Source organism: Macrobrachium nipponense, chromosome 39 (genome assembly GCF_015104395.2).
Source record: "Macrobrachium nipponense isolate FS-2020 chromosome 39, ASM1510439v2, whole genome shotgun sequence".
Lineage (NCBI taxonomy): Eukaryota > Metazoa > Arthropoda > Malacostraca > Decapoda > Palaemonidae > Macrobrachium > Macrobrachium nipponense.
In genome coordinates, this window is record NC_061099.1 from 20,434,231 (window position 1) to 20,448,268 (window position 14,038).

Genomic DNA, 14,038 nt, shown 5'->3' on the forward strand with positions numbered 1-14,038 from the left:
TGGAAACTGACAGGCAGAAATCCAAGCGCTTTCGTCTTTACAAAGATATTGTCTTAGTAATGTCTGTAGTAGTCGCTAATATATATATATATATATATATATTTATGTGTGTGTGTGTGTATTATATATATAAATATGTGTAAACTAGCTAACAAAGCAGTGATTTATCATTATTACTTTTCCTCATATCACTATAGTCAATAGTCATACAACTCTAAATTTTTCTTGCTCTTTCTGTTACTGCATACATCCAGTGTTGCATACTATTGAGAGAGAGAGAGAGAGAGCGAGAGAGAGAGAATCTTCATAAAAAAATAGACTCCAGAAAAGAAGGATTGCTTGAGTTTGCAATTGGACGGGTGACCGACCGCGGAGAATGTCTGGAAAGAATTGAAAAGACAATACGTCGATACAGTTTATAGTCTTTCGATGAGGGTACGAAGTGACGGTCGCGTTTTCTCTCTCTCTCTCTCTCTCTCTCGTCTCTCTCTCTCTCTCTCTCTCTCTCTCTCTCTCTCTCCCCGTCCCCGTTTTCATTATCGTTGTTTTTATTTGGTTTTGTCCATCATCTGCTTCTACTCTTATTTTATCATTATGCTCTTCGGCTTTGCTTTTCTGTTTTATATTTTAGTCTTGTTTCTCTGGCAATATAGTATATATATATATATATATATATATATATATATATATATATATATATATATATATATATATATATATGTAATATAGAGTATAAGACATACATTACATATACATTTATAATATATTATATAATATATATAATATATATATATTATTACATATATATACATCTTTTATCTGATATTAGGTTATGGGTTACAGCTATATCCAAAAGATAGAGCAAAAATCTTGGAATTGCTGGGGGTATATAGTATATATACATACATATATTATATATATATATATATATATATATATATATATATATATATATATATATATATATATATATATATATACATATATTATGTGTGAACATATACTTCTGACATGTTCATTATCATCCGGAAGGACTCACTAGAATGAAAGAAGGCCTCAAAGAAAACCATTAATACCAAATCTTTCTTTTGAATTTCCACCTTTTGTTTACACCCGACGGAAAATGATTATAATAACTTGGGTTACGACCGAAATAACAGCTCGCTGAAAACCCCGACAAAACTCTTGCCATACGAGAGACCCATTATGCGTCATTTACCGGTCTCGTACGCGCATATATGAATAAAAATGAATGCCAAATGAAGGCAGCAAGAGGGCAAAAAAAAAAAAAAGGCCCCACCTGTAATTAGCACACAAGAAAAGTTCTTTTTTCTTTTTATTATCTGCACTCGAGCTGCGTTGCGAGAAGGATTAATTACTGCAACACTGCGTCATTCATTCAGTTGTTTATGATATGATGCTCGTTTTCTATATTTGTGACAGCCAAGGGGGAACTACCTAAAAGTGACTGTCGATGATAATGAGTTGGGTTTAAACGCAATGTTCTTTCAATTAAAGTTTTGGTAGATGGGAAATTTTACAGTGAAATTCGGTAAAGTTGATGCGCATCTGAAATGATAATAATGTGCATTAATGTTTTTTTTTATTTTGTTTTTCCTCGTTATCTAAGCATAAATGAATGATTCACATTCGTTTAGGAAAACCAGTTTTGTGTGCATGAGGCGGAAAGTCTCAAATTCCTGGGTGTGGTAAACTCATACTTAATTTTTATGATTTTTTTTTTCAAGTTATCGAAGCGGAAACTGTTGACTCTGAATTATATATATTATTATTGACTAAGTTGTAAAACGTTTTTGGCAAGGATCCCCGAATGATTCTTGAAATCATTTTTCAAACACATTCAGATTTATGAAAACCTGAATGTATTTTGTTATTTGCTGGAAATTATAGACTTCATAATTAACTTATATGAAAACTTGAATTATCCAAAATTCAGAAAAGGTTTTGCAATTCCAACTCAGCCAAATTATCTTCGGAAAAAGTTTCAAGACCAACTTCATCTAATTGAATGCAAATATTATTTTGAGTTTTGTCAAAGGCAATGTAAATTCTGATAGAGTTGTAAGTTCTAAGTAAGTCATAAATTATTGTTCTTATCATTCAGAAGATGAACCCCATTCATATGGAACAAGCACTCAGGAGCCATTGATTTGAAATTCGAGTTTCTAAAGAATAATATGGTGTTCATTAGGGAGTCTTCCTCTTTCCCACAGTTATCCCTACATTAAGGGGTCGGTTGCCTGATGCGCCTTCTCTTCCACTGCCTTCCTCACAACATCAGACTTGGTTTATTTCTGCATGAGGGATTATACGACCGTATGCCCTTGCTTTCATCAACCACAGTTATTGGCAGTGGTCCTAGCCTTTTACTAAAAAGTTCGACTGCAACGCAACAGTTTTCACAGTTAGTAACGGTGGGCATAACCTTTTACTATAAAGTACGACTGCAAGGCAACAGCTTTCACAGTATGAACGGTGGACCTAACCTTTTACTATAAAGTACGACTGCAAGGCAGCAGTTTCCACAGTTATTGGCAGTGGTCCTAGCCTTTTACTAAAAAGTACGACTGCAAGGCAACAGTTTCCACAGTTATTAACGGTGGGCCTAGCCTTTTACAAAAAAGTAAGACTTGCAAGACAGCAGCTGTCCTTTTAGTCGCCTTCAACGACACGTAGGACCTACTGTGGTACTATTCTTACACCCCTACCACAGGGTTAGTTGTTCATTAAAAAGAAAGAGAAGGCAAAGGGAAATACAGAGAGAAGACATCTCATTTATTAAAAAGAAAAAAGATGAATCAATAAATTATAAATAATAAAGAGTAGAATATCTTCTTGACCCAACAATATTGAATTTGATAGAGTTATTCTATTCTGAACCAGGTAAAGCTGAGCACACACTCGTTGTCAATTTGCACAATTGAAAACAGGAAAATATTTGTAAAAGGAGGGGGGAACCTACTCGATTATTATCATTGGCATGAAACTGATGTAAACATGTATTTCAACTTAGATTAAAGTTAACAGAGCTCCACTGCTAAAGCCTGTAAGACATTTGAATTGTTATTCAGTGTGGATTTTTAAATTTTCATTATATATATATATATATATACTATATATATATATATGTGTGTGTGTGTATATATATATAATGATATATATATATATATAGTATATATATATCTGTTATATATATGTATATACTATACATAATATATATAAATGTATATTATATATATATATCTTATTATAATATATGATATATATACTATATATAGTATATATAAATGTTTACATACGTACATACACAAATAATGCTGTCAAGTTTTGCATAACTATGCAGTGTTATGATTGCATTCTTGCCATGCGCAATTGAAATTTACTACAATGAATGCATGTGCCCTATACTTGTAATTCACATACACAGTTAAAGTATAAAATCTATGATATATTTAGCTTTCCAATCCCGGTACTATTGTTTGTAATCTGAATGTAAGTAGAGTACGTCAGTGTATTTGTAATTCAATTATTTCTATTATAAATTTGATACCGTAGATAGATTTAATATTTTTATCACTTCATTTAATAAATAAACTGCTAAATATACAATCCCGCGAATAATTCTATTCCACTAAAAGAAAATTGAAATTGTTAATATTAAGCATTTTAGTTTTTCTTCAGTTAAATGAAATCCTTTCATTCACTCGCCCTCTTCTCGCATTTGCTCGACAGCTTCGAGGGCACGAAGTCCACGAAGGGCGCCTCCAAGATGAGGCGTGACCTCCTGAACGCTGAAATCAGCCAACTGAGGGACCTCCTGCCGCTGCCGTCGTCCACACGCCAGAGGCTCTCCCAACTGCAGCTGATGGCCCTCGTCTGCGTCTACGTCAGGAAGAGTAATTACTTCCAGCAAGGTGAGTGGATCCTTCGTTCTTCTTCTACTCCTTCTTTTAGTTATAACTAATGGTGGTGTCGCTAGAACACATTTTGAAAGCAAAATGATACTTTTCATCGTAAAATTTTAAATGTTGATGGCAAAATTTTACTTCTAGCTAATGGCTGTGTCTAAAGAACACGTTTTTAGACATCTTTCAGTATGCTGATAGGAAATTTTGAGATTTCGATGGGAAACTTTGAAATTTTGATGGCAGAATTTGATATTTTGACGGTATAATTAGATATTTTGCTAAACTGAATATTTTGATGACAACACTTTTAATTTTTTATGGCAAAATTCAGATTTTATATGGCAGCATTTGATTTTTTGATGGCAGAATTTAGAATTTTGATGGCAGATTTTGACATTTTGAGGGGAGGTTTTTGAATTTTGATGGTAACATATGATATTTTGATGGCGGAATTTAATATTTTCATGGCAAAATTAGAATTTTTTACTACAAGATCTGATATTTGATGGCAAAATTTTAAATTTTGGTGTTAACTTTTGGACATTTGATGGCAAAATTTGACATTCTGATGTTAACATTTGGACATTTAAAGGCAAAATTTGAAATTTTGATGTTAATACTTGGAGATTTGATAGCAAAATTTGACATTTTGATGACAACATTTGAATATTTGATGGCAAAATTTGACATTTTGATGGCAAAATTTAAATATTTGATGTTCAAATTTGAATAGATGATGGCAAAATTGGGAGCTTTGATGGCACAACTAGAAATTTGTATGGGAAAATTTGAACTTTGATGACAAAATGGAAACATTTTGCCACGATCATGTGTTCCTGGAGAATAGTTCGACGACAAGATGTTAAAATCTTGCTCCTGTGATAAAGCCCCGACATTCCTTCCTATACCTGGGCGGTGGGTGGGCGTTTTATTGCCCCGTTGAAAGCTGACCCTTGTTAGTTGGTTCAATTATTTCAAATGGAATGGAAATAATTTTCCCGCAATATTTATGAGCGAAATTTGAGATTTAATTTTCTGTAAAAGAAAATGATTGAGAGGCTTTGTCTGTCCGTCCGCACTTTTTTCTGACCGTAGTTTTTCTGTCCGCAGTTTTTCTGTCCGCAGTTTTTCTGTCCGCACTCTTTTCTCTCCGCACTTTTCTGTCTACACTTTTTCTGTCCGCACTTTTTCTGTCCGCAATCTTTACTATCCGCACTTTTTCTGTCCGCACTCTTTTCTGTCCGCACTTTTTCTGTCCGCACTTTTTTCTGTCCGCAATCTTTACTATCCGCACTTTTTCTGTCCGCACACTTTTCCGTCCGCACTTTCTCTGTCCACATCCGCATTTTTTTTTGTCCGCACTTTTTCTGTCCACACGCAGATCTTAAAAACTACCTAAGCTAGAGGGCTGCAAGTCGGTTACTTGATCACCCACCCTCTAATCATCAAACATACCAAATTGCAGCCCTCTAGCCTCTGTAGTTTTTATTTTACTTAAGGTTAAAGTTAGCCATGATGGAGCGTCTGGCAACTCTATAGGATAGGCCACCACCGGGCAGTGGTTAAAATTTCGTGGGTCGCGGCTTATACAACATTACGCCGAGACCATCGAAAGGCAGATCTGTTTTTGGTGGCCTTGATTACACGCTGTGCAAACAATTCGATCTCTTCGGCGCTTTTTATAATTGTTTTCTTTCGGTGTGGGGTCATTTTGTTGTGTTTGGTCGCAGAAGTGACTGGCTTTGTCGTGCTGATAACGGGAAAACGTCCAATCGACACTAATCAGAATTTGTAAAGGGGGTGGGGGCGGATTTCATTGACTCTTACCATGAAATAAATAGTAGGCCTCGTAGAACTGTAGTTATTAAACTTCCGTATGATATTCGTTGGTTTCTATACAGAATATTATTTTCCTTAGACACGTCCCTTAGCTTTGTTTATAATCGTTACACATTCCTGGCTCCAAACGAAGAACAGAAAGCGCAGTTTGGTTAAACAAGTCTCTTTCTCTCTGAGAATATTTCAAAGATACCTTATTATTGTATTTGGGATTTCTACTTCACGCGGAATTTCACGGCCATCAAGCATATATTAACTATTATTATGTAGGTTACATTGTTAATTTTACTAATTATCGATGGCGGTTGTGAAAAGGTGAGGCATTTCGGTTTGTCTTAGATTCTTTTTTAACCGAGCAATTTTGGAACAATAAATCATTACGTTGGACGAAACTCACTTGTATGTAAAAACATAGTTTCGGTAAATTAAAAACAAAATAATCAGTAATTCAAAAATTTTATTTAAAAAATCAGTATTTATCGAAGTGGACTAGTTCTTCATGGGACTGGAAACCAAGCTGAGTATTTTTTTAAATGAATCGAAGTTTTTTCCTTATACGAATGCTGACAGAGATTAGGACTTAATCCTGAAAGATTGAATAAATTAATTCAAAGGTAAAGTATTAAAGTTGCGATGAATTACCTCAAACATTAACCAGCAGATACGGTATTTAGAATAACTCGATTATCAACATTTCAAATTATTAATAATCTAGACGGAAAATAATTAATAAAATGGCAAATGATTTACATAAAATTTACAGAGGAGCAAAATTGCAAAGGCAAAAATATGAAACCACTGAGGCTTAGAAATATTCAGTAAATTTAAGTAACCAAACGGAGAGAGAGAGAGAGAGAGAGAGAGAGAGAGAGAGAGAGAGAGAGAGAGAGAGAGAGATTGGGGACTCAAGAAAACAGTTTGAAAACAAGGTGGAGAAAAAGCAACACCTTGTCGAATGCCTTTTGGGTATATGAGCCTCTTCGAACCGGGCAGGTCCCTAGCAGACACATATTTTAGCCCTTATTTAGAAAGGCCATTAATGCCATATTAGCCTGCGGTATTCGTGGCATCTTTATGTCTTTTGATGTAAAATTCTCTCAGCTATTTACTCCTTCTCATAAACGTTTGTCTTACATTAATTTACTTTAAGTCACTGGCTTTGATGGATAAGGCTTCCTGTGGGGCCTCGGGAAACAGGTAGACACACACACACACACACACACACACACAACACACATATATATATATATATATATATATATATATATATATATATATATATATTATGCATATAGGTGTACACAATTTATATTACTATATATATATATATATATATATATATATATATAATATATATATATATATATATATATGGCTAGAGAGAGAGAGAGAGAGAGAGAGAGAGAGATGAGAGAGAGAGAGAGAGAGAGAAAACCTAAGAAGTTCATAATAATTACGATTTTCAATACTTCAGCGAAAATTTTCATATATTGAAATTATATTACATTTTTCTTGAAACTAGATGCCTAGAAGTAAAAAAATGAAAATTTAAATGTACCTACATTGTAAATAAAAGATATAGACAAAAATAATAATGAACATTTTCTATCCCTTTTTAAGAAGACTACATTCCAACTGGCGTCCAGTCCTTACCTTTCTGAGAATGTGCAATGGTATAGCTTCTCTCTCTCTCTCTCTCTCTCTCTCCTCTCTCTCTCTCTCTTAACATTTTAGACACCCACAATCCCCTCCCTCCCCCACCTCTTTTTCTCTCTCCTTTCTTAACATTTTGAACGCCCACAGTCCCTTCCAACTCTCTCTCTCTCTCTCTCTCTCCCTCTCTCTCTCTCTCTCTATAACAATTCTAACACCCACAATTCGTCCATTCCCACCTCTCTCTCTCTCTCTCTCTCTCTCTCTCTCTCTCTCTCTCTTAACATATTAGACACCCATAATTCCTCCAACCCCCCCCCCCCTCTCTCTCTCTCTCTCTCTCTCTCTCTCTCTTAACATTTTAGACACTCATAATTCCTCCAATCTCTCTCTCTCTCTCTCTCTCTCTCTCTCTCTCTCTCTTAACATTTTAGACACCCATATTTCCTCCAATCCCACTCTCTCTCTCTCTCTCTCTCTCTCTCTCTCGGTGTAGAACCCTCCATTCATTGTAATTAAGGGAAGCTCATGCGGCCAGCGATCCACACACCGAATATTAAGTGGCCGTGGGGACATTTTAACATGATTTGGGCCCCACCTCTCGGATGCTTTCTTGGGATCGAACCTGGGCATCGAGTCAAAGGTCGCCTGGTGAGGGGGGCTTGGGGAGTCTGGGGGGGAAGGAGTCGTGTGGGCGAGGGGGATAGAGGTTAAAAAAACGGGGGGCGGGGGGGGGGAGGGGAGGGGGGGACCGTTGGTCGGACAAACGTTCGATGGAAAAGGATCTCGGGATTGTGGAAGCTCCTTACGGACGCTGGCAGTATGGTGAATACTTTTATATATATATAATATATATATATATATATATATATATATATATATATATATACATATAAATATATGTACATATATAAAGTATACGCATTAAACTACAAATGTCCTTTAATATCCACTTCGCTCTACTTCGGAACTGATATATTTTTATATATATGTTAACCGAAGGGGGATTTTTTAGTTGATAATAATGTCTTTCTCTCGCGGGTTCGAACCAGCACCCAGCGGACAGAGGAGAAATCAGGTGACGTGATAAAAATTCATATATATTATATAGTATATACATATATGGATCATTATTAGATAAGGAAAGCTTCAACATTTTTTTCTTAATTCGTTGCATCGTAATAAGAATTTTTGTTTATTGTTCAGGTACTTGCTGAAGGCTTTTTATGCAATGCTGATGCAAAATTTTTTCAGCAATATTACTGATCGTCTGAATGCGCTGTTGTGCAAATCGCCTCAATAGCCCTCTTGCTTCCAAAGCGAGAAAACCCTATTGTGAAATATGAGTGTGACGTTTTGCCAAATGTTGCATAAGTCTGTGAAAGCAGGTCAAGATACAGAAGCATCTAATTAATTAACTAATTTAACAAGGAAACAATAGTCTAAGGGAGCGCGACCATATGTTGCAGATGAGGACTAAGTCTAATGAATTCAATGTGTAAAACAGTCATTCCTGGCACCTAATCTAGCTCGAGCCCACACATAAATGTGATTCATTTCAAAGGGACAGACAGGCAGACAGACACACCAAACGAAATGTAAACATAACCTTCTTTTCCAATTAAGGATCCATTTCTTATGAAGTTCTAGTAGCGGAGAAGAGGCAGCAGGTGACGGTAGGCTTATACTGTGGGGTATCAGCGTGTTGGGAAGAGGGGGTGTGGGAAATAGCTGTCAGATGCCAACTTAGAGCACAAAAAAACTGGAGCCGCTTGAGAGTAACATCTTAGTGACAAATTATTGACGCGCAAAAACTGATTTTGGAAGAAGAGCCAGTATGAATACTTTTTATTATTATTATTATTATTATTATTATTATTATTATTATTATTCTGGAAAGAGAGGAGAATCTGCATTTGCTAAGTTTATCGATAATTGTGTTGTCAATGGACCATAATATTTTTCTTAGCAGGAATAATAATTTTTGGTAGAGATTCCTATACATACCTTGTATGATTCATGTTTGTCGCATATGGATAAAGAAAAATTAATCTTATTTCGCAGTTGCATAAGAGACTGCCTTTTACGATGGTGTTTTAAACATCATCGGAAAAATGCAATTGGCATTTTCGGCAAATTCATGTGAAAACTCAAAGTAACATTATTCGCTGTAAAAAGGGCTGAACATTTCCAACAAACTTCTTTTGAAACGATATGTGAAGTACCCTTAGGCTTCCATAATTTTGTTGTCATGTTTTATCTTTTCTGAAGCCATTCCAGGGGTGGCTTGTAACTGGACCTCATAGAATGATAACCATCGCATGTCGAAGGTAGTTTAATACATATTATGCAGGCAATCACATTCTCATACGCACGCACGTATGAATCCTCGTCTAAGATATATCCGATGGGCCTGTGGCGAACAATTAGCTATTTCAAACACCTCTTTTTCATAGTTACATGAAAATATTTTATAGGTTAAAAAAGGGAAATTTTGACAACAACTGATTTCTTGGAATGTGTACATGTAATTGTGATATTTAAAAAATAAATAGAATCTCTTGCACTTACGAGGAGTAAATAGATAAGTGGGGGACGAGTCATATCAAAGTACGGATAAAGAAAATAACATATCTTGTAGTGGGGCAGACCCACTCGTCATTTTATGACGAGTTGGTTATTTTCTAAGAATACGTAATGCAAATGATACGCAGGTAATCGAAAATGATATCTCTGAACATAATTTCTAAAACTATAAACTAGACTAAATTATAATGCATAAATATTTATAGTCTTAGTAATAGTATTGTACGTACTGTTTCAGGTTTTTTAACCAGTTATCTAAAGTATCTTGTTTGCATTTACCAGAAATTCTCTACTTAAATATTGACATAACAATTCATAGAGAAAATGAGTATGCATATCAAAGTCACTTACTAATATTAATTAGAAACTAACATCAGTACTGTGAATGATCAATCAGAAACTATAACATCATCATCAGTGACTGTGAAATGATTAATCAGAAACTATAACATCAATGACTGTGACATAATTAATCAGAAACTATGACATTAGCTACTGTGAAATGATTAATCAGAAACTATAACATCAGTTACTGTGAAATGATTAATCAGAAACCATAACATCAGTGACTGTGATATAATCAGAAACTGTAACATCAGTTATTGTAAAATGATTAATCAGAAACTATAACATCAGTTACTGTGACATAATTAATCAGAAACTATAACATCAGATATTATGAAATGATTAATCTGAAACTATAACGTCAGTTACCATGAAATGATCAATCAGTTTGTTGTGCATTAATTCCAATGATTAAGAGCCCAAGCATTACTATGTTATATACTTATGCAATTTGGTAAGACATCAGTCAGCTGAAGTTTATTAACGTCATTTATTGATTTTTTTTTCCAGCTATGAAACATGCTCCAGCCACTCGAGCAGATGCACCTAACCTGGAGTTCTTGAAGGTAAAGACCACTTATTATTATTATTATTATTATTATTATTATTATTATTATTATTATTATTATTATTATTATTATATTTTTTTGGGGTCTATCACAGTCCTCCAATTCGACCGGGTGGTATTTATGGTGTGGGGTTCCGGGTTGCATCCAGCCTCCTTAGGAGTCCATAACTTTTTGCTTACTATGTGCGCCGTTTCTAGGAGCACACTCTTCTGCATGAGTCCTGGAGCTACTTCAGCCTCTAGTTTTTCAGATTCCTTTTCAGGGATCTTGGGATCGTGCCTAGTGTCCCTGTGATTATGGGTACAATTTCCAGTTGCACATCCCATATCCTTCTTATTTCTATATATTATTATTATTATTATTATTATTATTATTATATTATTATTATTTTATTATTATTATTATTATTAATGAAAAAGGAGATACAAAAGGAGTCTTCAGTAAGTGAAGTGAAAACGATTGCTATAAAATTAGATTATTCAATTTCGATACTGTCATGTGGAGAGAGAGAGAGAGAGAGAGAGAGAGAGAGAGAGAGAGAGAGAGAGAGAGAGAGAAAGTCTTTCTCACATCGGTCAAATACCAACCGGAAATGAGAGCGTACTTAGTTCGTATGCAAGATTTAAATATATTTGTTTCTATAAAATTAGATTCAATCCTCCACCTTCCTCATAATTAAGATAATTTTTCTAGAATTCTGTTATTAAAGATTAAATTTTTTTGTCTCCAGTTTTGTCTGTTTTCCCGAAATGTATTGACGAGTTTCTTAAAGGTTAAGATTTTCTGGGCTCTTCGAAATTTAGACTTGACATTGAAGTATGTTTATTTAGACATTTTGATTATGATATCTTTTCTCCATACACTCTGAAATTTTGCGATTCTGTCCGTTGCCATTTTCATGTAAAGCCTGCTGATTAAATATTAACATTTCCTTTTTATTTTTATTTTTTTTTATTCTTTATGTTGCGATTTTATTTAAAACGCGTTGATTGTTGATTAAATAATGGCAAGATATTGGTAACTGTTGAGCAAACCGGAATGAATTTGTCAAATAAAAAAAATTTTATTCGTAGTTTTACGTCAAGACAAGTCCTTTAAATCACCTTTAGTGGCAATCAAGATGAAAGTAAGATTTTAAGTCTAAGAAATATGTACAGATAACTGTTGGTTGGGTGATGAATATTGTGAAGTTTTTTTTTTATTCTTTTACTTTCTATAATATGCATCGCCACTTCAACTTTCTTTTATTTAACATTGAATAAAACATTTCGTAATATATCTCACAAAATGGCGGCCGTTTATCTCCGTTCAAAATGCCTTAGCACGACGTGATCAAGAAGCAATGAGCTCTTTCCAGCAATTCACTCTGGAAAAAAAAAGAGAAGAAAAACCTCAGATGGCTTTTGCATTGTGCAATTCCAGCGTTCCCTTCTGGAAAAAAGTAGAAAGAAGATTGCGCACTCATAGTCCACCCATCCATGTAATGTTCCCACGCCCACGCCCGCTGTGAGCAACTCCCCTCACCATAAATCCATCCTGGAACCAATAACAGGTGGGCTGGAATGAATGGACAATACATCCTTCCAGGCACTTTTACGGCGCGTTCCAGCACACCTCGGAGGATCTCCGGAGGTGTAAAAGTGCCCCGGAATCCAGGGTTATCAAGGTGTAAAGATTAACGGGAGGGAAGAGAGAAGAAAGGAGGAGGAGGGAGGAGGAGGAGGAGGAGGAGGAGGAGGAGGAATACGCTGGATAAAAGAAAAAGTGCATGAAACTGAAGAGTAAGAGGAAATAGAAGATTTTAAAGAAACGAAGGCAACATGAGAGAAAAGGCTCAGGTTGCAGAGGAACAAGAATGAGAATAAACAGATAAAAGGGAGAGAAGAGAGGAGAAAGGGAGGAGGAGGAGGAAGAGGAATAAGTTGACTAAAGGAAAAAAAAAAAAGACTGCGAAACTGAAGAGTAAGAAGAAATAGCAAATTCAAAGAATTGAAGGGAAGATGAGAGGAACATGAATGAGAATAAATAAATAAAAGTAGATTAACATAAAATTAACCTGGAAAATAAGATCATGATAATAAAAGTAAAATAAAAAGAATACAAATAAAAAGGGCATAGGGAAGGATATATATATATGTTCTCCAAAAGGGCTTGATGGCAGAGAGAGAGAGTCTAATCAGCTTCTTTATCTCGGGATGAAAATCAGTTCTCTTAACTGGTGTTTTTGGTCCACTGTGTCTTCTGACTCCGACTAACTCACTGTCTCTCAGGTTCCATACTTTCAGTCATCCTTTCTATACTCGTTTTTTTCCATCTGTCCATCCGCCTGTGGTGTTTTTGTATGGTAACACTGCTTCCCGGGCTTTAGATAGTTACATTCAGCTTACATTCAACGATTATAATAATATCCTATTTCGAATATTAACGGTGTAATTCGCATACAGTAAATTATTAAAACACTTTTCAGTTGCAAATGTACACCCAGATATCCTTTTATTTATCTAAAACTTACAAATAGTGTTACCATACAAAAACACCACAGGCGGATGGACAGATGAAAAAAAACAGAGTATAGTCGTGAAAAGGGGTCTTGTCGCCAATGAAGACAATTATTTTAGCTCTTTCTTCAAGGACAAGCCTTACTTAAGGCGAATAAAGTAAGTTTCCGTTTTCCTTTTTTGAAGTTTCGTGGAGAAAGAGTCTACGGAAAACGAATTCACAAATTTAAACGGAAGTACAAACCAAAGAAAAGTAGTTTGATATATATAGTGAAGCATATTTATCAATTGAGGCGTTCACAATATTAAGGGTCTCCAGGGGCTGATTAGGAAAAAAAAATGGTGAGAAAAACGCGTTTGAAAATTGACATTTTCAAATACGCATTACACATAGCACCATCCTTGGCAGATAATGGGGGTTTCGACCACTTTGGAGTCTACATATGCAAGTACGCTTTTCCATGGGTAAAGTAGGATATTTTTTAGATGACTTTGGAGCAAAAAAAAAAAAAAAAAAAAAAAAAAAAGCGACTTGGAGCTCTGGGGACCCTTAATACTGTGAACGTCTCAATTAAAGGTTTGAATAATGGTTAGAATGCTCACAAGACTAATCGTTTTA

The 14,038-nt window shown here is 35.0% G+C and overlaps 1 protein-coding gene across 2 annotated transcripts in view; it reads left to right on the forward strand.

Annotated features, from left to right (window-relative positions):
• LOC135210183 (neuronal PAS domain-containing protein 4A-like) overlaps positions 1–14,038 on the forward strand; it is a 118,669-nt gene that overhangs the window by 48,594 nt on the left and 56,037 nt on the right. For both annotated transcript variants that reach the window (XM_064243014.1, XM_064243013.1), the window contains exons 2-3: positions 3,754–3,935; positions 10,863–10,918. In XM_064243014.1, coding sequence (XP_064099084.1) covers positions 3,754–3,935; positions 10,863–10,918 — 238 coding nt within the window. The remainder of the gene's footprint in view (positions 1–3,753; positions 3,936–10,862; positions 10,919–14,038) is intronic.